The following is a 26,793-nucleotide window of genomic DNA, read 5'->3' on the forward strand; positions in this document are numbered from 1 at the left end:
TCACTAGCCTTCGAGCAACCATCCTAGGAGAAGGACAACTCTAATGTCAAACCCAGGCAGATGGAGCTTGTTTAGCCCTGTAAGGCCATCCATCTAAGAGAAGGATACTCTAACCAAACCTGGGACCTCAGGACTTTGCTGTCACCATCCAAGCTCACTAGGCCCTGGCAGATATATATGCTCCAACTCTGCAAGCTGACCCTGCAGAAAAAGACAAATTCTACTCTGGCCTGCGTCGCCTCACTCAAAAGGTTCCTATAGATGATAAGATCATAATTCTTGGTGACTTCAATGCCCGACTAGGTAAGAACTTTGAAGCCTGGAAAGGAGTACTAGGCAAGCACGGTGTTGGTAGCTGCAATGTTAATGGTCGCCTCTTGCTAGAGTTTTGTGCAGAGCAGCAGCTTACCATCACCAACACTATTTTCCAGCAGAAAGACAGCCTGAAGACAACCTGGATGCATTCTCGATCTAAACATTGCCACCTTATTGATTATGTCTTAGTGTGCCAGAGAAATGTTAGCGATGTCTGTCACACCCGAGTGATGCCTAGTGCAGAATGTCAAACAGACCACCGCCTTGTGCGTTCCAAACTTAACCTCCACTTCAAGCCCAAACCTAAGAGGGGCAGCATTCCAAGGAGGAGGCTCAATGTTAATAGTCTTCAAATAGCTGCAGTGAGGGACAGCTTTCAGGCTAACCTTCAAACTAGGCTTGAAGACCATCTTACAGATTCTTCTCCTGAAGTGTTTTGGCAACATATTAAAAATAGCATCCTGCAGTCCTCCGTAGAATCCTTTGTGTTTTCCTTAAAGAAAAACAAAGACTGGTTTGATGATAGCAATCAGGAGGTCCAGGAATTGCTGACAAAGAAGAGATCTGCCCATCAAGCAGACATCACTCAGCCATTTTGCCATGTAAGAAAAGCAGCTTTTCGTCTTGCATGTAGTAAACTCCAACAGAAATTTCGAGACATCCAGAACAAGTGGTGGCTCAACCTAGCAGAAAAGACTCAATTATGTGCAGATTTGGGTGACCACAGAGGATTCTATGAGGCCCTGAAAGCAGTGTATGGACCCACATTTCAGGTTCAAAGCCCCTTAGTGCAGATGGCCAAACACTTCTTACAGATAAAATCTCCATCCTGAATCGTTGGTCTGAACATTTTCAAACACTCTTTAGTGCTAACCGTGTAGTCCAAGGCGAAGGAATCCAATACATTTTACAACATCTGGTGAAAAACAAATTGGATATAGCCCCTACCATGGGACAGACTCTTAAGGCTATACAGCAGGTGAAAACAGGCAAGGCAGCTGGGGTCGACGGAATCCCACCCGAAATCTGGAAGCATGGAGGCCAAGCACTTCATGCTAAATTTCACGAGCTAGTTGTGCGCTGTTGGGAACAAGGTAAATACCATCAGATTTTCGTGACGCAATCTTCATCACTCTGAATAAGAAAAAAGGTGTAAAGTCAGACTGCTCAAGCTACCGAGGTATAACTCTGCTCTCCATTGCTGGAAAAATTCTTGCAAGAATACTTTCAAACAGATTAGTACCCGCTATCGCAGAACTTCTACCTGAAAGTCAGTGTGGTTTCAGAGCTAATAGAAGTACCACAGACATGGTATTTGTTCTCAAACAACTGCAAGAAAAGTGTTGAGAACAGAATAAAGGGCTCTATGTAACTTTCGTAGACCTCACCAAAGCTTTTGACACTGTGAGCAGAAAAGGCCTTTGGCTGATCTTGGAACGATTAGGTTGTCCCCCAAAGTTCCTCAAAATGATTATTCTGTTACATGAGGATCCGCAAGGCCAAGTCAGATATGGCGATGCACTCTCTGAGCCCTTCCCAATAACCAATGGTGTGAAACAAGGTTGCGTTCTCGCATCAACTTTATTCACAGTCTTCTTCAGCATGATGCTCCAAAGGGCTACTGTAGACCTCGATGAACAAAACGGCATTTATATTTGATATCGTACCAATGGGAGCCTATTCAATCGAAGGTGACTGAAGGCCCACACTAAGACCCTAAATCATCTTGTCCGTGAACTTCTTTTTGCTGATGATGCCGCCTTTGTTGCCCACACAGAAGCAGCTCTGCAGCGCTCAACACCTTGCTTTGCAGAGGCGGCTGAGCTTTTTGGGCTGGAAGTCAGCTTGAAGAAGACAGAAGCTCTCTACCAACCCGCACCACAAGAAGATTATCATCATCCCCACATTACCATTGGCAAGTCAGAGCTTAAGTCAGTTCAGCTATCTGGGAAGCATTATTTCCTCAGATGCCACAATCAACAAAGAGATAGACAACAGAATAGCAAAGGCGTATAGAGCCTTCGGAAAACTCCGTAAAAGAGTCTGGTGCAATAAACACCTGAAGAAAAGTACAAAGATTAGTGTCTACAGAGCCATTGTACTGTCTACTCTTTTATATGGGTCTGAATCATGCGTTATCTACCGCCATCACCTGCAACTCCTTGAACGCTTCCGTCAGCGCTGCCTCCGTACAATTCTAAACATCCATTGGACTGACTATGTGTCAAATGTTACTGTCCTTGAACAGGCAGGGGTCACCAGTATCGAGGCCTTACTGCTGCAATCACAGCTGCGCTGGGCAGGGCACATCTCTAGGATGAAGGATCACTGCCTCCCTCAGATTGTGTTTTACGGTGAACTAGCCACCGGTTACCGCAAGAGAATTGCCCCAAAGAAGAGATATAAGGACTCCCTGAAACAATACCTCAGCCTTGACCATATTGATCACCACCAGTGGTCCACCTTGGCCTCCAATCGGGAGACTTGGAGACACACTGTACATAACATTATTGTCTCCTTTGAGAGCACATGCAGAATTAGTCTCAAGGAGAAAAGATAACATAGAAAGAATCGCTCCCCACCTATACCACCCAAGGAGACCTTTCACTGTGCTTTTTGCAACCAGATTTGCCTATCCCATATTGGCCTTTTTAGTCATCAGTGCACTTATAGTAAGCGTGGGTAAAGCCCTTCCCAAATCTTCATTCGTGAAGGCAAGCCATGATGATGATGACCTGTTGCTTGAGCTCTCTAACCCTTTTTTGTTGCAAGTCTGTAGCATGTGCTTGATTCAAACTGCTCCAGTCAGGAGCTTATTAAACCTACTTATCCATTAACGGAACTACGAACAACACACAATACACAAGTCTTTAGAGCAAGGTATCCAAAACAAGGTAAGTACAATTAAAGCATGCCTTTTCATGCTATAAAGCTATTTGTTCCCCAGAATTATTTTGCAACTTGACTTGATAGTTATAAATATGGAAGAAAAGGGCAAAGGAAAAAAACCAAACCAATGTTCAGAAAGCAACATTGTAAAACCATGTTCAATTTCTGAGATGTGACATAATTCATAAGATAATACACCACAAAGCATTTTCCATATATAATAGTTTATTCATGCCGGAGGACAGATCCAGTTGTAACTAATCAGTGGAAAAGCTTAAAGCTTAATGCAGTAGTTGCAGAGAGAATTCAAACAGGGACTGTAATTAAATTAAAAACAAAGCACCACCACCAACTAGGAAAGTGCTTCCTATGAAAACAACAACAGTAATTTCCATTTCTAATTGCCTTCTATGATGATCACAAGTGTCTTTACAACAGAAGAAAGGACAGCAATTAGCATTTCCCAATGGTTAAAACCAAAGAGCAAGATATAGTGCTTAAAAAAAAAAAAAAAAAAAAAAATCACACAAAAGTTACAAATAAAAGCACTGAGTAGGAAATTTGTCACATAAAAGGATAAATAGAAGCAGCCTGACCTAAAGTACCCCCACCCAGCTAGAAGCAGTATCTGTTCTCAGAAACATACAAACTGGGACTGGTTTAACCAAACCTATGAACTTAAAAGCCAAGCCACAGGCCATGTGGGCATTTCAGTGGGCTCTTATGGCAACTGACAGCAACTGAAGTTATGATGGTGGTAACCCATCAGCTACTGAGAACTGTTAGACTCAACCTTCAACAGCTGCTCAACTTCATGCAGGTTTTATACTTCCAGTTTATAAGTAGATTTAAGCTCAAACTGAAGGTGTTAGTCAAACCAAAACAAGTGTCCACATAGGGCTTAGCTCTAGTGAATTAGCTTCAAATCAGTCTTAACCTAAAGAAGGCCTATAGCTAATTCAGCCTTTAACATTATCAAAGCAAATAGTATGAAGAATTCTCCTTTGGCTGGAAAAGACGGCTATCAGCCAACTCAAATGCACCCTGTACCTAGTCAAACCTGTTGAAATGCCTTTGTACTGTAAAGCAACTGCACATAAGGCTGGTCAGTACAAATAACCACCTTACCAGTTATTGCATCCTCTTCAGATGAAAAACCCTGTGTAAGTATTCCCAATATGACATTGTTGAGGGGTGGAGGATGACAACGTGCAGCACAAGATCAGCAGAGATGCAGAAGGGAGCTAAACCCAGCTGCTAAAAGATTGTAGGTCCTTAGAGGCTCCAGGAATGATGGGCTTAACATCAGGCATTTTGTTTAGTGCTAACACCAGATACAGGGGGGAGAGCAGAGGAAGGAAGTGAAACAGTAAGCCCATACAACAAAGTTTTAATTTAATTTCTGCTATCATATCACTGGTGTGCAGTTCAGGCTATGCATGGTAAGAATAAATCAATACTATTTTCCTTTAGTGTTTTGTGGATAAATCACTCTAGAAAATACTCTGACCTGGTATCATCTATTTCTGTTTTATGGGAAGTAAGTTGCTGTCCTTAGGCAATGGCAAAAATATAAAAGGTTGTAGAACATCTCAAGAGGAAATGAAAATACCTGAATAACAATGGACGAAACATGAAAACCCTGCCTGGACTTGATTAACTCAAAATAAGATAGCCCCAACCCAAAGAGAATAACATTTTTTCTATGATTTTGGGATATTCAGACCTGTGTCTTCACTTTAAGTTCAGAACATGAAAGTTCTCATAGATCCAAATCGGCAAACTGTTTCTTCCCATAATAAAAGACTTTGGTATTTGAACCATGTAATAGGTAACTCTTAGCATCTCACTGGGTCAGGCAATGACACACATACACAAAAAGTTCTCAGAGATGTAGCAAAATGCGAATTCTCTGTTAGTTCCAGTCAAACTCTGAGAAGTTTACTGTAGTGAAATGCAGGTGCAACACACACATCACATAATAAAGTGCCAATCACAGCGATATGTCTGTGTCTAAGAGACAATTCCACAAAAATGTCACCTCTACTCAGTAGCTGTCACAGAGCCAACTGAGTAGGGGCAGGAGTTATTAGGAAAGACTAAATCTGTGGTTTCCCACACCTTGTGAACTCTGCTTTTGTGGTTCCCACACCTCGTTTAAGAAGGATGTTAAAATGCAGAAGACCCAGAGAATCACCACAAGAACCATCTACAGGCATGAAAAAATGTCAGTATGGGTAACATTTAGAAAGATGAGGATTCTTCAGACTGCATATCAGAACTGAAGGGGCAGTACTGGACCTGTACTATAGTAACAACAGGACATGATGCTCTCCATCTGTTCCAATACAAGAACTAGAAGGCATCAAATACTGCTAGGAAGAACCAGATTCAAGACAAAAGCAGGTGCTTCTTCACACAGGCAAGGCTGGGCTGTGAAACTCCCAAGTAAAGGATGCTCTAGACACTAGCGGTTTACTGGAGTTCAGAATACAAATGGACACATTAATGGAAAAAAAGTCCATCAATAGCTGCCAAAAAAAACCCCAACACCTCAGCAAACACCCCAATACACACACAAAAAACAACCCCACAAGCAAAACACAGAAACCAACTATTCTGACTCTGACTTAGAAGTCTCTAAGTCATAAAGATGCTTAGGGAACTATCCTAGGATAACACCGCTATCTGTTTAAGAACTGTTAAATTCTTCCCCAGGTTTTTCCCCAAATGAAGGTTGCTGTCAATTCAAGATAGAAACCTAGAAAGTCCTTGAACTACCGTATCCATTCTTGTGTAGGCGTCTTTCTTTTTAGACAACAGACCCCTTCCAAAAAATAAGCATCATTTTCAATGCAATTGCCCGTAAATTAATGTCATAATCCTTCACTCACCCTCTTGCCTCCCCTCTCTCTTTTCAGATTAAAGAAAATCCAGATGGGGTGCAGGTGCTGCAAAATGATACAAAGGTACAATCGAACAAGATTTGCTTAGACCCAATAAAAGAAATGCATTAAAAGATGTGTCTGTGCTCCCCTGTACCTGTTGCTTAAATTAAGCCTATTTACAAGGTTGGGGTTTTCCCCCAGGTTTACAGTATCTTTACAGTCTTGCCAAAGCATAGGCATACTGATGTCCTTTGAATGTCCTTTTGATTTACTGTAATTCAGGTCCTTTTGCTATCATTCCTATGCCACAGAAAAGCTGTGTGGCATTGAAAACTCATCTTTAGCAAAGCTTTTTCTCATTTAGGTAGCATGAGCACCCTTCACTTCAGTAGAACAGGGAGCACAGACTTTGTCAGATCTCCCTGTTTCCTAAGCAATGAAAATTAAATACAGATCCTTACTTCCATCATAGCTTTTAAATACAGTTAACTCTTCCCTTGGTCACATCTCTGTGGGAAAAGTGAAGTGGGAAAGTAAATTGGTGCTAGGCAAGACAAAGGGGAGACAAACAAAAGAGACTGGCTCTGGAAGAAATAAGGAAAACACGGAGCAAGAGGAAAACTTAAGTAAGAAAAGAAAGGAGGGAACAACAGGAAAAAGAAAAGGGAAAAAAAAAAAAAGACTAGAAAAAGGCAAAATGGTAAGACTTAAAAACAAGAACACCAGGGAAAAAATGGGGCATATTTTAGCAACAACGTGAAGATATGTCAATGAACAATCTATGACTACTACTCATTGGCTAATCAACAAATCCACAGCACCCCGCCTTGAGAAAATTAAAAAATAAAGCTGAAAACATACAACCACCAGCACATAGCTCTCAGTCAACCTCCTCATGCTCCTGGTGAATCTTACTACAGGGGTTAGTTACAATCAGTCCCAGGACAGAGCAGCACAGTTCAGCATTTCCATTTGGTTTAGTCCATGCTCAGGACCTCAGGTAAAGTTTAGTGACACCAGTTACTCGAGGTCTCCAGCTTAAAAATTAAACTTAATTCTTTTTCTAATCAGATTGATTAACAGCATAATTAACATTTCCTTTGTAAATTTTCTTTTCTCCAGCTACATTTTTGATCCAGAAGAAGTACAATCACCTGGACGCATTCATGAAGTAAGCAGCTATAAGCACAATGAGCAAGGCAGCAATAAGTCCAAAGAGAACCGTGAAATTCAAGAACATAAAAATGAACTCCAGAAGGATGAGCTAAACAGAACAGAAAATAACAGTCAGATAAATAGCAGAAAAGAAACTCTCTGGAACCACGGAGGCAATGATTTTCAAGAGGATGGCCTTGTGAAGTGTGTTGCAAAGCTTGATGTTGCAGTCAATGGTGGCAACTCCTGTGCTGGACTGCACTCTGTGCTCAACCCCAACACAAACACAGTGAAAGAGGCCAGTGAACAGGGAGCCTCCAGCCAGTCAGAGGCTTCTTCAGCCAATAGAGACTTTTACACCAAATCAAATAGGTCTGGACAAGAACTTGACCTAGAGGCAGGCTGGCAGAGGAAGGCAACTTGCAATGAGCCAAATAGTATTCAAGATGAGAACTCCCAGTCTGCAGAAGACATCATCTTTCTTAAAGGAAGTGCAATACTGGAGACACAAAACAATGCCATACAACTGCCAGATATTAATTACCCCCAAAATTGCAATCAAACCAGGAACTATGTTGAAAAAGACAGCTTTTTAGTCAATTATGCACACTCAGACCAAAACACTGGGCCTTCAGCTATGCAGGACCAGGACCTTTGTGTAACCCCACCTCCACCTATGAAGGAGAGCAGTATTGGACCTTTTAAAACTGACTCCACAAGTTTGAGTGCAGGCATTATGGGTGGTATCACTACCGTGGCTGTTACCAGAGTAGCACAGGCACCCACACACCCTAACCATAAAGACATCAATGGAGAAATGGAGGAGGAAGATGCAGAAGTTGCAGCAGCTCTGGCTGCACTGGAAGCTGCAACTGCAGGGGAAGACCTGGATGATGATGATGAGTACTAGATGAAGGTTTATTTCTCATACACTGGGTAAGATCCAGATTTTATTTCTGGATCTATGTATCACATGTATAGCACATGTGGACAGCTGTTATGAACAGCACATACAAAAGGAGTTTTGTCCCTTCAGCTGTTTTGTACAGCTTTTAATTTGTACTGCCCATGGTACAGAAGCACTCTCTTGGCTAACGGCAATATTAACACTTTTATAGGGCGTCAACCTGAGGGGAAAAGTGTCATTTCTTTCGCACAGGATATTCTGCTGTATATCCACCTCAACTGGACTCGTGCAAAACCCTTTGGTTTTGACACTCTGGAAGGCCTGTGCATACTGCATGTTCCAGGTTCAGAAAAATTCCATTAGTTGAAACAGAACTATAGAAGCCATGGAGTTAGAAACCACAGATTTTCATCTTATTAGCACACAACAAAAAACAAACCAACCAAAACAAAACAAAAAAAAAAAAAAAAAAAAAAAAAAAAAAAACACGCAAAAAAAACCATCCCAAACCTGACCCAGAAATCCATGATCTAATGATGTATGAAATAGAGGAGGACAGTTCCAGTCCAGATTAAGCCTAAATCTGTGCATTTACAGCTGGCATTACGATAAACTCATCTCTTCCCTTGCACATCCTCTGGACTTAGTTTGATACCGCTTCAGTTCACTAAGACAGCAGAAGCCTAGCCAAATCCAAGAGAGTGGGTAACTTTGTGTTGGTTTAATGAGCTGAAGCAGCTCACGTAAAAACTGCTCACACGCTACCAGAGGTGCTGGAGATGGATCAAAACTCAGTCTTAACTGTTTGGATAGATTGAAAGTGCAGTAAAACTACAACCCGAGACTTCTCAATTCTGCTAAATTTTCCAGGCAGACATCACTTGCGTTAACAATACAGTTTGCAAATACAATTTGCAGGTTGTGTCTCATAAACATTCCCAGCAAGATGTGTTTTGTTTATATACAAACAGTGTGGACCCCTCCCTGGCTCTGCTGTGGTCCTTAAAAATCACAGCAGGAAAGGGATTGAGCTTCCAAGCTGAATTAAGCATAAGACCTGAAAATACCAACTGCGTTCCTGGAACATTTACCCTCTCTCTGATGTCAGATTAGTACATTGACCTTCCCTGTGAGGGGAAGAGTAGAGACCAATTTGGTGCTGATTCATCAAAAGTTGGATCTTAGTGGTTAAAAGTGCTTGACATTTTATACTGAAATGTGGTTTCTGTTATAAATTCTTAATAAATTGTTTTTTATCATATAAAAAAATTATCTGGCAACTTTTGTGCTTTATGCATTTTCTGATCATATAACAGTTACATAAAAGAAGTACTATTACAAATAGCCCTCATTAGATACATGGAAAGCAGCAACTGTGTATTTGCCAACAGTATATGCTGAATTCTAGTCAACCATTAACATACACACAAAGACCAGAATATTAGAGGTGGGGTTTAAGTAATGTATAGATATCGAAATTATTTCTGTTTAAATGCAGATTCTGTTTAAACTGATCAAATGAAGATTTCAATTTCCCAAAGCATTAATGATGCCCCTATGAGCAGTTAAAAAAAAAGTCTCAGCTTCAAGAGAATATCTTGAACCTCTTGTGTCTCTATTCAGCTACAGATGAAAGTAACAACATTGTATCTGTAGAATAAAACAGCTTTATATATTTGTAAAGTATTGTAGCACTGCTGATTTCTCTACCACTTTCCTCCTTTAAAAGGCCCTTCTAAGCATTTTCCTAAGTCATACAAGTTTTATGTGCACATTTGTGTATCAAAAATTACTATAATACTGAATGACAGTGAAAGACCACTTGCACACTGCATATTATTAGTTACGGTTATGACAGCACATGGCATATGTCTGCTTTCATGTTGTGAGGGCCCTGAGAGCATCACCAGGTCTGGCTGTTCCTGCCCACATCTTCATCCACATCCCATGTCAGTAGCCTCTGGGAAGCATGTGACCCTGCCCCAGCTCCCCACAGCCTGGCCATAAGTCCTGCTGAGCTGGGCTACCTGCAGGCTGACAGCCTGGCCAAGCCTCAGCCCGGCCCCACTGGAGATGCCTTACGCCTCAGGCTAGGTTGCCCCAGTGTCCCCCCTGAGTGCCCTGCTCCCCACTGGGGTGGTGGGACAGGTCTGTCTGAGGCCCAGCCCAGGTGCTCCTGGGGGAGCCTCCACTGCTCCCCACATCCCAAGCCCAGGGATCTGCTAGCCCCTGCTGCACCATGACATGAACCATGAGAAACGATTTAAGTAAAAAAAAAAACACTAAAGAAATGCAAAAAACACTCAAGGAAACTTACCCAATTTTTCAATATTGACTTAACTACAATCTGCACTTTGAGTGCAAATCACAGCAAGTTTTCATCTTGCACCCCAGGAATTAAAGCACACTTGAGGCAAGCACCTTGTCAAACCCAACCAGTGTCTGGACACTTCAAACCAAGCATCTCTTCTACAGGCAACTGCCCACAATTGTGGACCACCAGACTTAAATCATCCACAAGAGATCAGCTGGGCCACAAACACGGCACTTCTTACAGCCCAAGTTTTCATTGTCTTAAATACAACAAAGGCAGACTACTGTAAAGCAAGTATATCCACTGTGTTGGAAATAACTGGTCAATGCTTCACTTAGCCAAAGAAAAAGTTAATCAATCACACATATACATACCTCATAGGTTTATTTTATGGAAGCTTTCCATATCCTGCAAATTTGAGGTATCCCCAGCATTCAGGTGTCTCTTACCTGTTATCTAAAAGTGCCTCGTGCAGGGTTTGGTTTGTTTTTTTTTTCCTTCTAAACATATATATATGGTTTTTATATTTACGTATGTGTTTATATCCCTTCAACTCTACCATGCCACAGATGAGTGTCAGGAATGACTTCTTAGCCATTTCTGAGACTGCAGTACACTTTTCACAATAAATGTTAAAATCAATTATTTCAGAAAGAATTTTTAAATACCCAAAATCAGTTTTTAAATAATTATGTGAGAACCAGATCTTACTTAGTGTCCTCAGATGATCCAAAGAAATACACACACTGCTAGCTTGAACAATCATTTTGCTCAGAAAATTGTGAGAGTAAAATTTAATATCTTGAGAAAACAGAGAAGGCCACAGGAAAAAGTCACAGGAATCAAAAGTAAACTGTGTATTTTAAGACTTCTCTCAAAAACTACACAGTTTGATACCTCTTTCTCTTCACCCCAATCACCCTAACTTCAGATATCAATTGTGTTTACTATATTCAGGGGGCTTAAGAAGTAGAGTTTAAATGTTTCAGTTTTCCTTCAATACAAAATGAAATAACGAGCGAGTTGGTTGGCCAATATTTCCATATTTGATGTAATTCTACATAGGTGAGTGTGAAGACATATGCAGCACTAAATAACAGGCAACAGGATGGGAAACTATTACAAAAGCTGGTATTTCTATGAAAGATTCTGCATCTTGGCAGCTCATGTTTGTAGTGGTTTAAGCCCAGGCCGTAAATCAGAACCACGCAGTCCACTTCCCCCCCACACACCTTTCTTCCCTCCGCTCCTGGAGGGACGGGGAGGAGAATTGAAAGAATGCAACTCCCATGGGTTGAGATAAGAACAGTTTAATAACTAAGGTATAACACAAATCACTACTGCTACCACCAATAGTAATAATGATAAAGGAAATAACAAGGAAGAGAATACAACCGCTCACCGACCAGTACCTCGCCCCCACCCCGCAGTGATCCAGCCCTTCCGGGCACTCTCCATTCTACCTCCTGGGCATGACGTGCTGTGGTATGGAATACCTCTTTGGCTAGCCTGGGTCAGATGTCCTGTCCCTGCTTCCTCCTGGCTTCTCCTCCTCCCTGGCAGAGCATGAGACTCACAAAGTCTTTGGTCAGTCTAAACATCGCTGTTATCAGCTTTGTTCCCAGGCTGAAAGTCAAAAACACAGTGCTGCAACAGCTACTAAGAAGGAGAAAAACTGACTGTTACTGCTGAACCCAGGACAATGTTTTACTCATTATTCTCCAAAACTAGTAACACAGCTTAAAATGAAATGGTAGATTTTCCACATATGAGCGAAGAGCCGTTGAGTAAGCTTAGTACCTTCTCATTTAACAGTGGGTCACCTCCAGATCATGAAAAGTATTTCAGATCACTGCAGGGATTTCAGATACGACAACAGGGGTAGAAGACAGTCCACCCAACTCAAGGAAGCTCATTATGGGGGATGTTTGTTTACAGAGTAACAGTAGAACCTGAAATTTGATCATGCAGAATTCTCCAGTTCAGTGAAGAAAACCCAGACAAGAAATCAGGAACCTGGAAATAGATAAATTCCACACAAAACTTTTTTTCTTCCCTTTAAAGAATAAAGACAATCACCTTGGCAAGTGTTGCTATGGAGACTTCCCATTAAAAATTAAAATTCAGAAATAGAAAATCTATTATATTTCTAAATACTTCAGACTTGATTGCTTTAGCATAATGTAGAAATACCATTTTATCATTTAAATGATGAAACAAGAAACACTTATTAAAAAAAAATCTTGACCTTATACTGCATTTGTAGTTTCAATATCCTAAATGTGATTTAATTTTCCAGAAGATTAATCCTTGCCAATGTATCACATTTTGCTAAGTGAGTATAAAATACCTCAACATTTAAGGCCTGTGCATGTGGTATTTCATATATTTATCCCAACACTTATATTGCATATGTTAATTATGCTGAAACAATGAATTCTAACAGATTATCTTTAATTGTGGTATCTCTCCTTGCATGTAGATGGAAATTGGAATCCATCTAAACTGCACAAGAGCATCACTTCAAAATTAAACATATTAGAACCTCTTTAACATGCTGAATGCACAAGAAAGTAAATTTATCAAAGTCGTTCTATATTAAAAACCAATTTAAAAGAAGTTCCATCAACAGAATTGTTTCAGACATTGTGCATTTCTAGGTTTTAGAACATCTGTTTAAGAGTAATTGTTAGAGCAGATAAAGACTTTTTCATTGGTCTTTCCAACAGAAATCACCCTTACCACCTTTGAAATCAAAGCAGAAACTCCTCAGCTCCTTCCCTGGCCAGGCTTTCCAAATTTCATGCATTTACATACACAGATAGAGACCTCAGTCTCAGAACTCCCTTCTCCATTAACAATTTCACTTGACATCTCAGGAAGGTTTGGTTTTAAACTTTCCTTTATCTTGAACCTTCACAAGCATTTTCTAAACTTCAGATCAGGCAATCCTGGAATTGAACTAGTTGGATAAACACAGAACAGGAAATACTGTCCACACCTAAAAATAAGAGCACTACTGACTGATCACTTCTGCAAATTCTGTCCCGCCTGCTTTGGGCCATTTTCCATTTTAAGACATGAGCTGTTGACATTCTGGATGAAGCTAAATGTGCATCCTGGATTCTATCAGAGATTGAAATAGATTATATTAATTTTATGCCTTAACATAGTCATGACTTTAAAATTTATAGTTAAATAAAATTTTAACGTTGTTAACATGGTTAAATCCAATTTCGTGACAGAACTTTACTAGACAGATTTACTCCCCACCTCTGCCTCCTTTACTCAGAGAAAAACAATATTCCCTTGTACAACTTAATTCAGAAAACAGCATTCTGTCAATGAAGCAGGAAAGACAATGGCTGTCTTGATTTTGTTCTTAATCAGTTGTTTAAGTGCAGATCCCAAGCAGTCATCTCACTACCATCATAAACAAAACTATGGGGGTTACACCATTTCCTGCTCTGTACCTTGATTGAAATTATTATAAACAGGATTTATCAGGTTTTTGCTGTACTTCATAATTCAGTGACTGTACATTACCAACTGAAAAAAAAAAAAAATTACATTCTGTAGCAAAACAGAAAAAAAACCCTCCAAGTTTTTCAGGAAATACAGCATCCCAATATTACATCAGGTGGCAGATGACTTAAGTACTGAACCAACCCCACAATAAAACCATGTAACACGAAAACCACAGTTTCATTTGTTTGTTCACTGAGCTTCCTTCTATTTACACTGAGCTAGAGATTAGCTTGATTTTTATGAGGGTGCAGAAGCACAAAGGAGCAAGGCAACACCCTCGACTATTCACCTTAACCTCAAACATGGCCAGATTTTCAATAATCTGTGATCACATATGCTATCCCCTGCTTTTAATGCTTGGAATTGCACCAAGTGATAGCAAGTAACTTATGCAAACAAAAGGAAGGTAAGCAACAAAGGCAAGATGACTTGTATAAATGAGATTAAAATACTGTTTAAGTATGTGAGGACAAACTGTAGGGATCTGGACAAGAATGAATAACCTAGGTTGTTTCCATTCCATGTCTAAAGGTTGTTATCTAAATAAAACTTTACTTTCCTTTGCATTTGAGAAACTCTTCCAGAAAAAAAGACAATAGCAAATAAATTCAGGGACATTCTTCACATTAGTTTTTCCATACAATCTTCAGGAAAAAAAAAAAAAAAAAGATACATGCAAAAATTTCCACATTTCCAATAAGGTGTGTTATATGAAGAGACTTTGGCCATGGCTAAAAGTGGTATGAGTTTCTCCAGAATCTATTTCCAGAACTGAGGAAATATTTTTAACCCCATGAATTTCAGTTTGATATATAAGAGCAACACAGGAGCAAATCTAACAAGTATACAGCATACTTTGCCAGAATAACGCTACTGTCTGATTTTGATTATTGTTAATTTGTCATCATTAATCTCCTGTTTATGCAGACTTGCATACAAAACACACCCACAGTAAGCATCTGCAAAAAAGAACTGTACTAAAAGATCCAACATTAATCAAAATCAAGACAAATTATCAAAAGCCTTACAAAATAACACCCATACTCCATCCTGACCGGGAATTACTTTTCCAGTGTCATGCATGAGTGTTGATCACCAGCTGACACACACCGCTATTGTTTCAACATACGCCACACAGATCCCGTTCTTCCTCACTGCTTTGATTAACAATTTGGCTTAGGGAGAAGTTTACGTTGTTCCTTTTAACAACCGCAGCAGCTACTTCCAGGCCGGTGGCCGGACACGGGGCGGGATAGCGGCAGAGGAGAGGCAGCCACCCCCTTCCTTTCCCGAGGCACAGGAGCCCTGGCCACTCAAAGAGCTATTGCAGAGAGACAGTGAGACACCCCCGATCGATTAAATTAGTGCTTTTAAATTTATCTATATTGTATTTTTACGACGGCACACGCCAAGTGTGAATCTTCGATAAAAGCTTCAAGAGCTCCCTCTGCTGCCAGCAAGTACATATTTCAGCTGCTCTGTGCAAAACCTGCTAGTAGCTGACAGAAAACATTACCTTCCAGTCTCTCCCTCTAAGCATATATATCTCTGTGTGTGTGTGTGTGTGTGTGTGTGTGTGTGTGTGTGTGTGTGTAAACACATAGGTATGTGGAAACCTTGAAAAATAAGATTTGGGAAATGCTACGAGTATTTTAATTTAACACTCTAAGATTGCTGCTTTTAAAGGATAATTATTTTGACTGTAAAATATAAACCACAGCCCAGAAGAAACAAGACCAGGCTGACTAACTGAAAATAGGCAAGGAAAGGACCGCTAATGGGGGACAGAGGAGGAGGGATTGGGGATGAGAGGACCAGAGGTTTTACACCTATAAAAATGAGGGGTTACTTTGATAGGAGGATATATTGATGAATATATTTTCCTTTGCACAAGACACACACACTGCAGCTATATTTCATGCCATTGCACCTCTACAGCACTAACGGCTGCACACATATAATTTAAGAGATGTTTCAATTACGATACAACAGGCCTGCTCTACAAAGGCCTTACACAAACCCAAGGCAGAGCAAGCCTAACTGCATGACCAGGCAGACGGCCAAGTGCTACCCACCTCTGGTACCCATCATGGCTCTGCACTAAGGCCCACCTGTGTCACAGGTGACTTAGTATCTCTTCTTACCTAAACTTACTAGCAAAACACACCACCAACCCACTCACCCCCCAGTCACAGATAACTCAGAGGCTGCTTACTTTAACAGCACAGACAGCTTTCAGACCTTGCTGGAGGGAGGTCTCCTCACAGGATTCTGCCATCTTCATGGTTCCAGCCATATAGGCCTAGCATTTGCTTTCTTTTCTGATTACTTAGAGGAACAGACTCCACTTTCCCAAACTGCTCAGCTTTTTCCTCTTCTTGTGCCAACTCTACATATTTCTTTATTGGTTTTGGCTCACAAACTGATCTTAACCTGCTAGGAACGGAGCTCCAAGGCTGACTGGGAGCCTTGCAGTTCTGTGCTGTGGCAGTTTGGCCGGCCAGTCCTGCTACAGGTGGTGCACAGGAGGCGAAATGCTGCATCCAGAGCAAGAGACACAAAGTATGGCAAAGGTGAACAAACCAGCAGCACCTTATTGCACACCCCCTACAACTGAAGGGGGAAAAGAAATTAAGAAAAAGCAAGGATACAGAAAACAAGAGAAATGGAAATTGCATTCACAGCATCTGCCAGCACTTTGTGCCTAACTGCAAAACTCCCTCAACAAAGTTATGAAATACACTTCACAAAACGCTGAGAAAAAAAATCCAAATCCGTCTTCATGGATGTCATATATAGACAGCCAAGGCTTAACCACTCTGTTTTCTTATTTATTCATTAGCAGCAGTATTACACACTTAGCAAGGAAAAGGAAAGCACAGGCCTAAAGTGGCAGGGGGGCTGGAACTAGATCCTTCCAACTCATAGTATGATTCTGTGAAAGTGCACAGAAACCCTAGTTTAATAGATACAAACTGATTCACACTTCAAACTACACCTGGGACACAGGTGTGAGTACTCAAAATCCATTAAACATTCAGGAAACTGAATTCCTTAGGAGATACAGCCTCATGTTCCAACCCAGGAGGCACTTTCAGTATTACCAGAACAGGCTGCATGCTCTCCTCTCATCGAGAGATGAACAATCTCATAAACAGGTACATTTTAACCCACATCATTTTTTATTAGTATGGAGTAAGTACAAACTCAATTTTTAGGGGAAAAAAACCCAAACAAAAATACCAGAAACACATAACCAAAAAACAAATTTATGTGACACCCTTTTCTCCTGTCTCTCCCTACTGTGCTTTTAGTGCCTATCTTCCCTCTTCCGTGTTTTTCAGTTTGGCTCGGGTATGTGGCACCACAAGCAGCCACATCTCCCAGGAGGCTCAGGAGCCCCCTGTTGCATGCTGTATACAGACACACTTCAGGAATCCTGGAACTTTGCTTCACTTCTACAGAAAGTGCACTGATGCAGTATCTGTCCACAGACCTGAAGTACACAGAAAAACACTTGTGCTTTAGATTTTGGGGTTTTTTTAAATGAGACCGTCTGGCTGAAATAACACTGTCTTTCTACAACTGACACAAACACTTGTGAGTACAGGGATCATTGAAGATACCAATTTTGTCAAGGTTTCTGTGACTGTGAAAAACAGGGAGACTGTTCAGAAAGAAAATAACAATGAGCTATGAAGTACACTAGAGCATGTTTTCCAGCTGAGGTTGTTTATAAAGAGATTCAGTAATAATAGAAAAGAAATGCTTTAATGCTTACCATGTTTCAAAAATACAGTGCACACGTGCTTTATGTACTTTACAAGTAAAACCAGATTTTACTAGTAGCTCCCTCATCTGTTTTGCGCCAACAGCATGAGGTAGGATCCTGAATTTTGGCATAATACTGTACTAAAAAAAAAAAACAAAGTGCCTGTGTTGGTGAAAAAATAACAGAAGTATTATCCATGTAAAAATAAAATCCATCTGGAAAAAATTCATCACGTTTCTTTTGATGACTATGTCAGTCCATTTCTAATAGAATTTCTCAAACTTTAATACAGCAAGCCTCGTGTATTTCAATATATACACATATTGTCTAATAAAAATTGTGTATTACATGAAATTACAACCTTCTATCTGTATCTTCTGTCAAAGCTTGTTGACATGGTTATAATGCATTTGGTTTTAAACTTCAATATGAACTGAAATTGTCACTGAAAGCATTAGAAAGTGAAGGAAAAGGGGGCAAGGGGAACACAGGCTAAGGGAACAAGAAGTAAGATAGCATATTACTCTCAGGTTATTTTGTTATGCAGAAGAGAAAACGAAAAAAAAAAAAAAAATCCCCAAAAAAGGGTATCAGAAAGTGTGTTCAATTTCCAGAAGCTTCACAATCAGTATCTCGATTCTCTTTGAAAATTAAGGCCTGGAGGAATTTTCATTTGTTTGTTTAATTCTGAATATAAACCACAGCTGTGTATAAACCTCTAAAATTCAAATAAGATCTCAAAATAGACCTTTTGTGATGCAGCTAGGAACACTGAAATAAACAAACAAAAAAAAAAAAACAAACACACCACACTCCTGCAAATAGGATGGTACACTGATAATCACATTTCAGCTAGCCACAACTTGCTTTGAACCTCCTTGACATCACTGATACACAAAACCTCATTTTTAATGCCATTTACAGATCATAGTCATCTATGAGAACACAATGCAACAAATTAAGCATTGTAGTATCACAGAGGGACACAGGCCAAGAGGAAGCAACTGCTAAGAGCTTCCTGTCATTTGTAATTTTTTGTTCCATACCTTATGAAAACAATGGCGAATAAAGATAGTATTGTGTACTTTTTAAAAGCTCAATGTCAAATATAGTAAGTTATTTTTTAATTAAAGATTTTTATAAAGATTGTAATTTAAAGTTATTAAAGCCTTGATCCTTTAAAGGTAAAAGGTCTTTAAGATAATCAGACACCAACATGGATTAAAGCACAAATTTTCTTCTTTCCCATGTAAAATATGGAACTAAAGTAATATTTGCAATTGTCCTTTCTCAAGAATACAGAACTACTCTGAAGTATATCACACCACAAACTAATCTTTTCACTACCTCCATAAATAAAAACTTAAGATGCAAATTATATAAACTGCATTATACATTAAGACTGCTGCAAAGGTGAAGTTTCACAGAATGGAGGCAGGCTTAAAGAAGTCACAAGCCAGCTTAAGAATCAATACTTTTTATTTACTGCTTGGTAGTACAAAAGTGGTATATAAACTATTTTGTTAAAAATACATCTGATATGCAAATTTAAGAAAGGCAGACTAATATGGCAATATCCATACCCCTACAAAATAGCAGAGTGTAGTGTTAACTGCACTTCAACAGGCACAGTTTCTAAATCCTCTTCTTGAACTAACTGCACAAATTTAATTCTTGCACATATCAGGTCCTGTAAAACCTTACGTATTTTTATACAGGTAAATAATGCTTTACATATCCAACACATTTTCATTTCTTTTATTCTACATATCTCCAATGGAATCAAAATAGAAACTACTTTTAAATTAAGTAAAAAAATACATATTTCTGTTTCAGCTTTCTTCCATCTTTTTGGCAAATATACTTGCAGTACTAACCCATCATGTATCAAAACATGACAAACAACACTATCAAAATAACCCCCCTTTTTGTTTTTAAAGCTTTTGGAACAGTCTATAACTGTGTATTTCCCTTGTGAGAGTTACTTAAACAGCTTGGTTTTGCCCAATACTCTCTTTTTCCAGTAACATTTTATACTCAATAGCTCTCAATCTTCTGGAAACTGAAGCTAATTACTATAAACATTACTAATTAAGTTCTTCTAGAAATATTAGCTCTTCATACAAATAATTAAGTGAAGCTTGAAGAAAAAAAAAATCAACAATATTAAATGTATGCCTTTAAAGCAAGTTCGGTGTTTATCTTAAAGAGATTTCCTAAGTAAGATTTAAATTAATGGGAGGAGGGTTGCTAAAACACTCAAGTTCCAGTCCTGGCTGAACAGTTATTTTGCGTTCTCAAGGATGGACAATATCTCTAAAAAATACACATTTTAAAAGGAAAAATAAACCATTTCGTTTTTTCATAACTTTGATTATGGGTTGTTTTGGGGTTTGTTTGTTGTTTTGTTTTGTTTTCCCCAAAATACAGCATTGGTGAAATGTATATATTGTTAAGTGTATGTATTGATAAGCGTGGCCAGCAGGTCAAGGGAAGTGATTCTCCCCCTCTACTCAGGTCTCATGAGTACTACGTTCAGTTCTGAGGCCCCCAACACAAGAGGGATATGGACTTGTTGGAGCAAGTCCAGAGGAGGCCATGAAAATGATCACAGGGCTGAAGCACCTCTGCAATGAAGATAGGCTGAGAGAGTTGGTCTTGCTCAGACTGGAGGAGACAAGGCTCCAGGGAGACCTTATTGCAAACTTTTAGGACCTAAAGGGGCCTGTAAGAAAGCTGGAGAGGGACTTTTTACAAGGGCATGTAGTGTCTGAACAAAGGAGAATGGTTTTAAGCTGTCAGAGGAGGTTTAGATTAGATATTGGGAAGAAATTCTTTACTGTGAGGGTGCTGAGGCATTGGAACAGGTTGCCCATCCCTGGAAGTGCTCAAGGCCAGGTTGGACAGGGCTTTGAGCAACCTGGTCTGGTAAAAGATTTCCCTGCCCATTGCAGGGAATTTGGAACTAGATGATCTTTAAGGTCCCTTTCCAACCCAAACTATTCTATGATTCTATGAAGTCCAGATAGTATCTCATGGATACAAGTAGAAGAAAGACCATCTGCAACATATACTTCCAGCAAGAGTGAAAATAAACTTCACATTTCCTGGGAAGACACGGGAGTATCTAATACATAAGCATTGAGACTAAATTTTATCTTTTTACACATTGATTGTTAACACTGTGTAAACTGATGAAGAAACCCAATTCTCACATATGAAGGAGAAACACAGTTTAGAGCACTTGGACTAAAAGGACTGAAAGTATGAATTTAAAACAATTTCAATGCAAACACTGATTTTAACTGAATTAATAAAATAGATTAAATTACTTTATAGTTCTCAGAATATAGTGCAATCTCTACTAAAATACATTATATTAGAACTTATATTCTTAGGCACTCAGAACAAATGATATTTTTCAGTTTCTATTAGACAGCAAAATTTGCTGAAGTATTGCAAAGATTTGCCTCCCCATAACAAGTAACAGGACAAAGTAGAAATCATGATAAGTTGACACAAAGAATTAATATCACGAAACCATCACTGGTATTTTTAGCAGTAAGTCATACTTTAAATATGAAGGGAGTGACACTGGCTCTAGATTTCAGTGTCAATGAAAAAAAGCTACCCTCAGTCCAATAAAGTCAGTCTGAAGTACATTAGTATATACCCCAGGAAATTTTTTATGTCAGATATTCCATATCCTTATCTAATGTTTGAAATATGTTGCCTTAGCTTAATTAGGAGCCTGTGGATAAAAACAAAAAAAGGCAGAACTCTTAGGCATTCTTCAAACACAAGTGAGTAGGTACAAGAAAACGGGAAACAAGTGGCCTTGAGGGAAGTAACCTTCCCAAGAGCTTACACAACTACACAGAAAAAAAAAAAATGCTGTTCAGCCTATGTCAAGTAGGTAGGGGGAGTAAGGAGGAGGAAGAAAACAATTTAAGATCTGCATATAACTGAGCCACTCTAATATGAAGTAACCTTTAGAGTCCAAGGGCTTATGTACTAAAGGCACACATGCAGATTTTGGCTGACATAATGATCTCTCTGTATGTTTTGTTTGGCTACTAGTGATTAGATTAGAAGAATATTTTCATCTTCCAAAGGCTTGCTTTTATCTTCAGCAAACACTTGTCAATTCTGCAGGGGCAGAACAAAGGAGAAAAATCCAGATGGATTACAGGGGTGAACACAGTTTATCCATAGGGTAATCATATTGCATGTAATACTGAGCTCACTAAAAATGTCTGTCTAAGTTTAAAAACAATAATAAAAATAAAAATTAAGATTTGGTAAGTCTTTACCTTTCCTGTCTAAAACCTTAGGTTTTCTCTTCAAGATGAAGCCCAACATTTGATATAAAGTTCACACGGGTCAACAATATTTAAGTGTCTAAATCTTAATGGCTTTTCACCAGTAAAAATCAGTGTTTACCCTTGCATGGATGCCACAACAAAACTTGTAAAATGCAACAATGCCATAAATACATTTCCTTAAATAGTATGCTTCTCTTGGGAGTTTTCAGTTTTCTCCAAAGTGCTAGCAAACAAGCTTCTTCTAAAAGTTTCACCTGCAAGAGAAGAATAAAAATAAGCCTAAATAACAGAATTAGTTTTAGAATGAACATACCATAATTAAAAAGTTAACAGATGCTCTGAAATGGGGAAAAATGTCACAATCACAGGAAGCGGTTGCCGTGCATTGCAAGTTTAGCATGTGAAATCCTAAAGAAACTGAAAATTTAGCTGGTACTTATGAAAATGATGGCCAAACACATAGACAAACTAACAAATCACATCACAGTGCAAAGCACACATAACTTGGAAAGGATACTACGAATGAAAGCTGTTACATAGCTTCACTGCACCAGTACTTTAAGTTTTTGTTTACCCATAGCTTACAACGGATGTTCAAGAGCTCAGCTCAAAATTCTGAATTCAACCATCAGCTGTCTGTCTACTACTTTATGTGCCACTAAGCATATTCTAAATAAGTGATGAAATAGAGTCTGCTGAGAACATGGACCTTGGAGACATGGAGAAGACATGCTACAGCTTCAAATGACACAGCCAGCTAGAACTATGATAAGCTGAAATACTACAGAGGTCACTTTAAGAAAATACTTGAAAACATGTCAGTTTAGGGAAAAAAAAAAAACAAACCCTGAACTCAAAAGCAACAGTGAAAACAAGCAACCAGCAATATTATGTCATTCAGGTACTGCCCAACTCAGGAATGCCATTTCATACAAGAACTCTCAAGTAACACCAGTTAGTCAGGCCACAAAGCACAAATCTACTGTCTTGAAACGCTGGGAAAAACCTTTTCTGTCAACAGTTAAACACACATCTGTGCCTGCCTTCTTCATCTGCATCTGAAGATCTGAGCCAAATTCTCCAAAACTATATGCTTTCTATAGTAAATTTGTTGGCTGAGGGTGCAGAAATCTTAAATGATACTTACCTGTTCGGTTTCTGTAAATGAAGCTATAATGATTTATTAGAAGTCTGAAGTAATTGAGTAAAGGTCTAACTACTACCTGTTTATATGTGAACAGCTTTTCACAGCAGTGGACAAAAACTAATCTTGAACCATGCTAGGGAGCAGTGTCCCAGTCTTTCAAACAAGATCTGTTTATTTTTTGTAGTGCACATCAAACAAGCCTGAAAAGTTTCCCAGATGATTTACAAAATAGCTCTGTTGGACTGGAGAGACCTTTACAAGAGATTCTGCTATTAGAACATTTGTTTTCAGAAAGGGCAATACCTTAATCCTAAGGGTGGTTCTACAATAAAAAGCTGCCATAGATGGACATTTAATTTTTTTTACAGCTATACTATCGTATCTCCCTAGAGAACAGCTTATTTTTAGATTAAAGTAGTCATGGTTTAAATTTAGAGAACAACTTTTACATAATTACAGGGAATACATTTTTTATTTAGGAGAGAACAAATTAGAAAGAAAATCAGACTACAAAACACTTTTAGAGTCACTTAAAAAGATTATATTTTCCTTTTTTCTAGATCAAAGTGCACTGGAATTAGCTTTATTTTCATATATGATTTTTTGTATTTCAAATGTTTACAGAGACTAACTAGTCTAAGTAAAAAAAATTGTATTATGAACAGTCGGATCACGCTAAATTTAGAGATACAGGAAAGAAATAACAGTCATAGGAGTAACAAAACAATTAGCTGGCTATGAAAATGTCAATGCAGCCAGTGAAGGAAGAGGTTATTTCTTCTTACATTTAGCTAATATTGATTTTTTTAAAGAGAGTAAAAGGAAAGAACACCAACAAAATAACTGCTGAGCATCAGGACATAATTCTGAATCAGAAAGTAAGAGTAGTTTGTCTTTCACTGACATCTGCAGATCCTTTGCAGATTACAGAGCAGCAATAAGTCAGCAGCCATTAGAAAGCTATAACTTGCCAAAAATTGTCATAGAACAAAAAGCAGAAACAAAATACTCAGTCATCCTTACAGCTACCTACCTCCAAGGCAGCTGTATTTACACTGGCTTTGACCAGCATTTTTCCAGTTTGGTCTTACAAATGTCCAGCAATAAAGATAGGACAGCTTATTTCAACTCCTTAATTTTTGAAACCTCAACTCCACCTCCTTGCAAATTAGCTCACTATTTACCTTCTAACCCACTGAGCAAAAAGAATTTACTTCATTACACTCCACAGCCTTTAAACGTTTGGTAACATACCACACCTCCAAGTCTTTCTTTCTCTGTGACAGTGGTTCCAAAAAATTGCGTATAATTTAATGATAAGGCACAGAGTCCAGACAAACACACACTCCTTAGTTCAACAGTTCTAACTGTGCTGCCAATAACGGTTGGTAGGAAGTATTCCACTGCATACCAGTTCTCTACTTTGTCTTCCTTTCTTAATTGATACAATTACAGAATGTTTTCTTAATGAATAAAAAATAGATATAAAGAAAAGGACACATCTCAAACCTTGGCTTTTCAAATTTAACCTCAAGACACTCAGGGGGTTTGGGTCTTGTTACATTGTTAAACATACACAATTTCCACTCGTGCATTTCCCTGATATCTGAAGTTCCTAAGAGTTTAAAATCACAGTATCACAGTATGTTAGAGATTGGAAGGGACCTCAAAAGATCATCTAGTCCAATCCCCCTGCCAGAGCAGGAACACCTAAATAAGGTTACACAGGAATGTGTCCAGGCGGGTCTTGAATGTCTCCAGAGAAGGAGACTCCACAACCCCCCTGGGCAGCCTGTTCCAGTGTTCCGTCACCCTCACTGAGAAGAAGTTTCTTCTCAAGTTTAAGTGGAACCTCCTGTGTTCCAGTTTGTACCCATTACCCCTTGTCCTATCATTGTTTGCCACTGAGAAGAGCCTGGCTCCATCCTCGTGACACTCCCCCTTTATATATTTATATACACTAATAAGGTCACCCCTCAGTCTCCTCTTCTCCAAACTATAGAGACCCAGCTCCCTCAGCCTTTCCTCATAAGGGAGATGCTCCACTCCCTTAATCATCTTAGTTGCCCTGCGCTGGACTCTCTCCAGCAGGTCCCTGTCCTTCTTGAACTGAGGGGCCCAGAACTGGACACAATATTCCAGATGCGGTCTCACCAGGGCAGAGTAGAGGGGAAGGAGGACCTCTCTCGACCTACTGACCACCCCCCTTCTAATACACCCCAGGATGCCATTGGCCTTCTTGGCCACAAGGGCACAGTGTTGGCTCATGGTCATCCTGCCATCCACTAGGACCCCCAGGTCCCTCTCCCCTACACTACTCTCTAACAGGTCGTTCCCCAACCTATATTGGAACCTGGGGTTGTTCCTGCCCAGATGCAGGACTCTACACTTTCCCTTGTTATATTTCATCAAGCTTCTCCCTGCCCAACTCTCCAGCCTGTCCAGGTCCCGCTGGATGGCAGCACAGCCTTCTGGCATGTCAGCCACTCCTCCCAGCTTAGTGTCATCAGCAAACTTGCTGACAGTACACTCAATTCCCTCATCTAAATCATTGATGAATATATTAAATAATACTGGTCCCAGTACTGACCCTTGAGGCACTCCACTAGATACAGGCCTCCAACTGGACTCCGCCCCATAGACTACAACTCTCTGGCTTCTGTCCTTCAGCCAGTTCGCGGTCCACCTCACTACCTGATCATCCAGATCACACTTCCTCAATTTAGCTATGAGGATGCTGTGGGAGACTGTGTCAAATGCTTTGCTGAAGTCAAGGTAGACCACATCCATCGCTCTGCCATCATCCATCCACAATGTTATTTCCTCATAAAAGGCTATGAGGTTGGTCAAGCATGACTTCCCCTTGGTAAAGCCATGTTGACTGCCCCTCATGACCCTCTTATCCTTGACATGCCTTAAGATGGCACCAAGGATAAGGTGTTCCATCACTTTCCCAGGGATGGAGGTGAGGCTGACCGGTCTATAGTTACCCGGGTCCTCCTCCTTGCCCTTTTTGAAGACTGGAGTGACATTTGCTTTCCTCCAGTCCTCAGGCACCTCTCCCGTTTCCCAAGACTTGGTAAAAATGGACTGAGCTGACACAACATGACTTTATCTGCTCTCTCAGGATACAGAGAATTTGGCACTGTGCACTTCGTTAAATGTCTTCAAATCTAGTGCCTTTGTCACCCCAGAACCCCTTTCTTCCTAAAGGGAAAGCTCTGTATTTGAATTACATTTATGAAAAATCACCTTTCCCTTTCAAATGATCAGTCAGTGTGTCATCAGTTAGAAGCAAATCACACTGACAGGGGCTTTTCCCCCCAGCTGTTACCAAAAAAAACAAACCCAAAACCAAACCAAAAACAGTCAGGGGTGCATTCCAAAGCCATGCTGGACACATTGACATGCTTCATGGGGTACCTCAAGCAATTCACTGAACTTTGATGATGCACAAGAAAACCCCAACCTCTTTAGTAACCTACCTAGATCCCTGTGATATGAGCATTTTCATGTGTCTCCATTCTTATTAGCCAAAGATCCACTGATCTAT

At 39.7% G+C, this 26,793-nt stretch overlaps 1 protein-coding gene across 1 annotated transcript; it reads left to right on the top strand.

Annotated features, from left to right (window-relative positions):
- The first annotated feature begins 6,120 nt into the window (after positions 1-6,120).
- PGCKA1 (PDCD10 and GCKIII kinases associated 1) lies at positions 6,121-9,120 on the top strand. The gene is made up of 2 exons (XM_080621172.1): positions 6,121-6,173; positions 7,215-9,120. The coding sequence occupies exons 1-2, from the start codon at positions 6,142-6,144 to the stop codon at positions 8,155-8,157; spliced, it is 975 nt and encodes a 324-aa protein (XP_080477298.1). The 5' UTR covers positions 6,121-6,141; the 3' UTR covers positions 8,158-9,120.
- The last annotated feature ends 17,673 nt before the right edge of the window (positions 9,121-26,793 follow it).

The sequence above is a fragment of the Psittacula echo genome (assembly GCF_963264785.1).
Source record: "Psittacula echo genome assembly, chromosome: 1".
Lineage (NCBI taxonomy): Eukaryota > Metazoa > Chordata > Aves > Psittaciformes > Psittacidae > Psittacula > Psittacula echo.

What these genes read in the sequence shown, in the direction of transcription:
- PGCKA1 (XM_080621172.1), top strand. Translation starts at nt 6,142, where the DNA reads ATGGGGTGCAGGTGCTGCAAAATGATACAAAG. An exon ending in TGCTGCAAAATGATACAAAG is followed by an intron (nt 6,174 to 7,214) that starts GTACAATCGAAC and finishes TCTTTTCTCCAG; the next exon opens with CTACATTTTTGATCCAGAAG.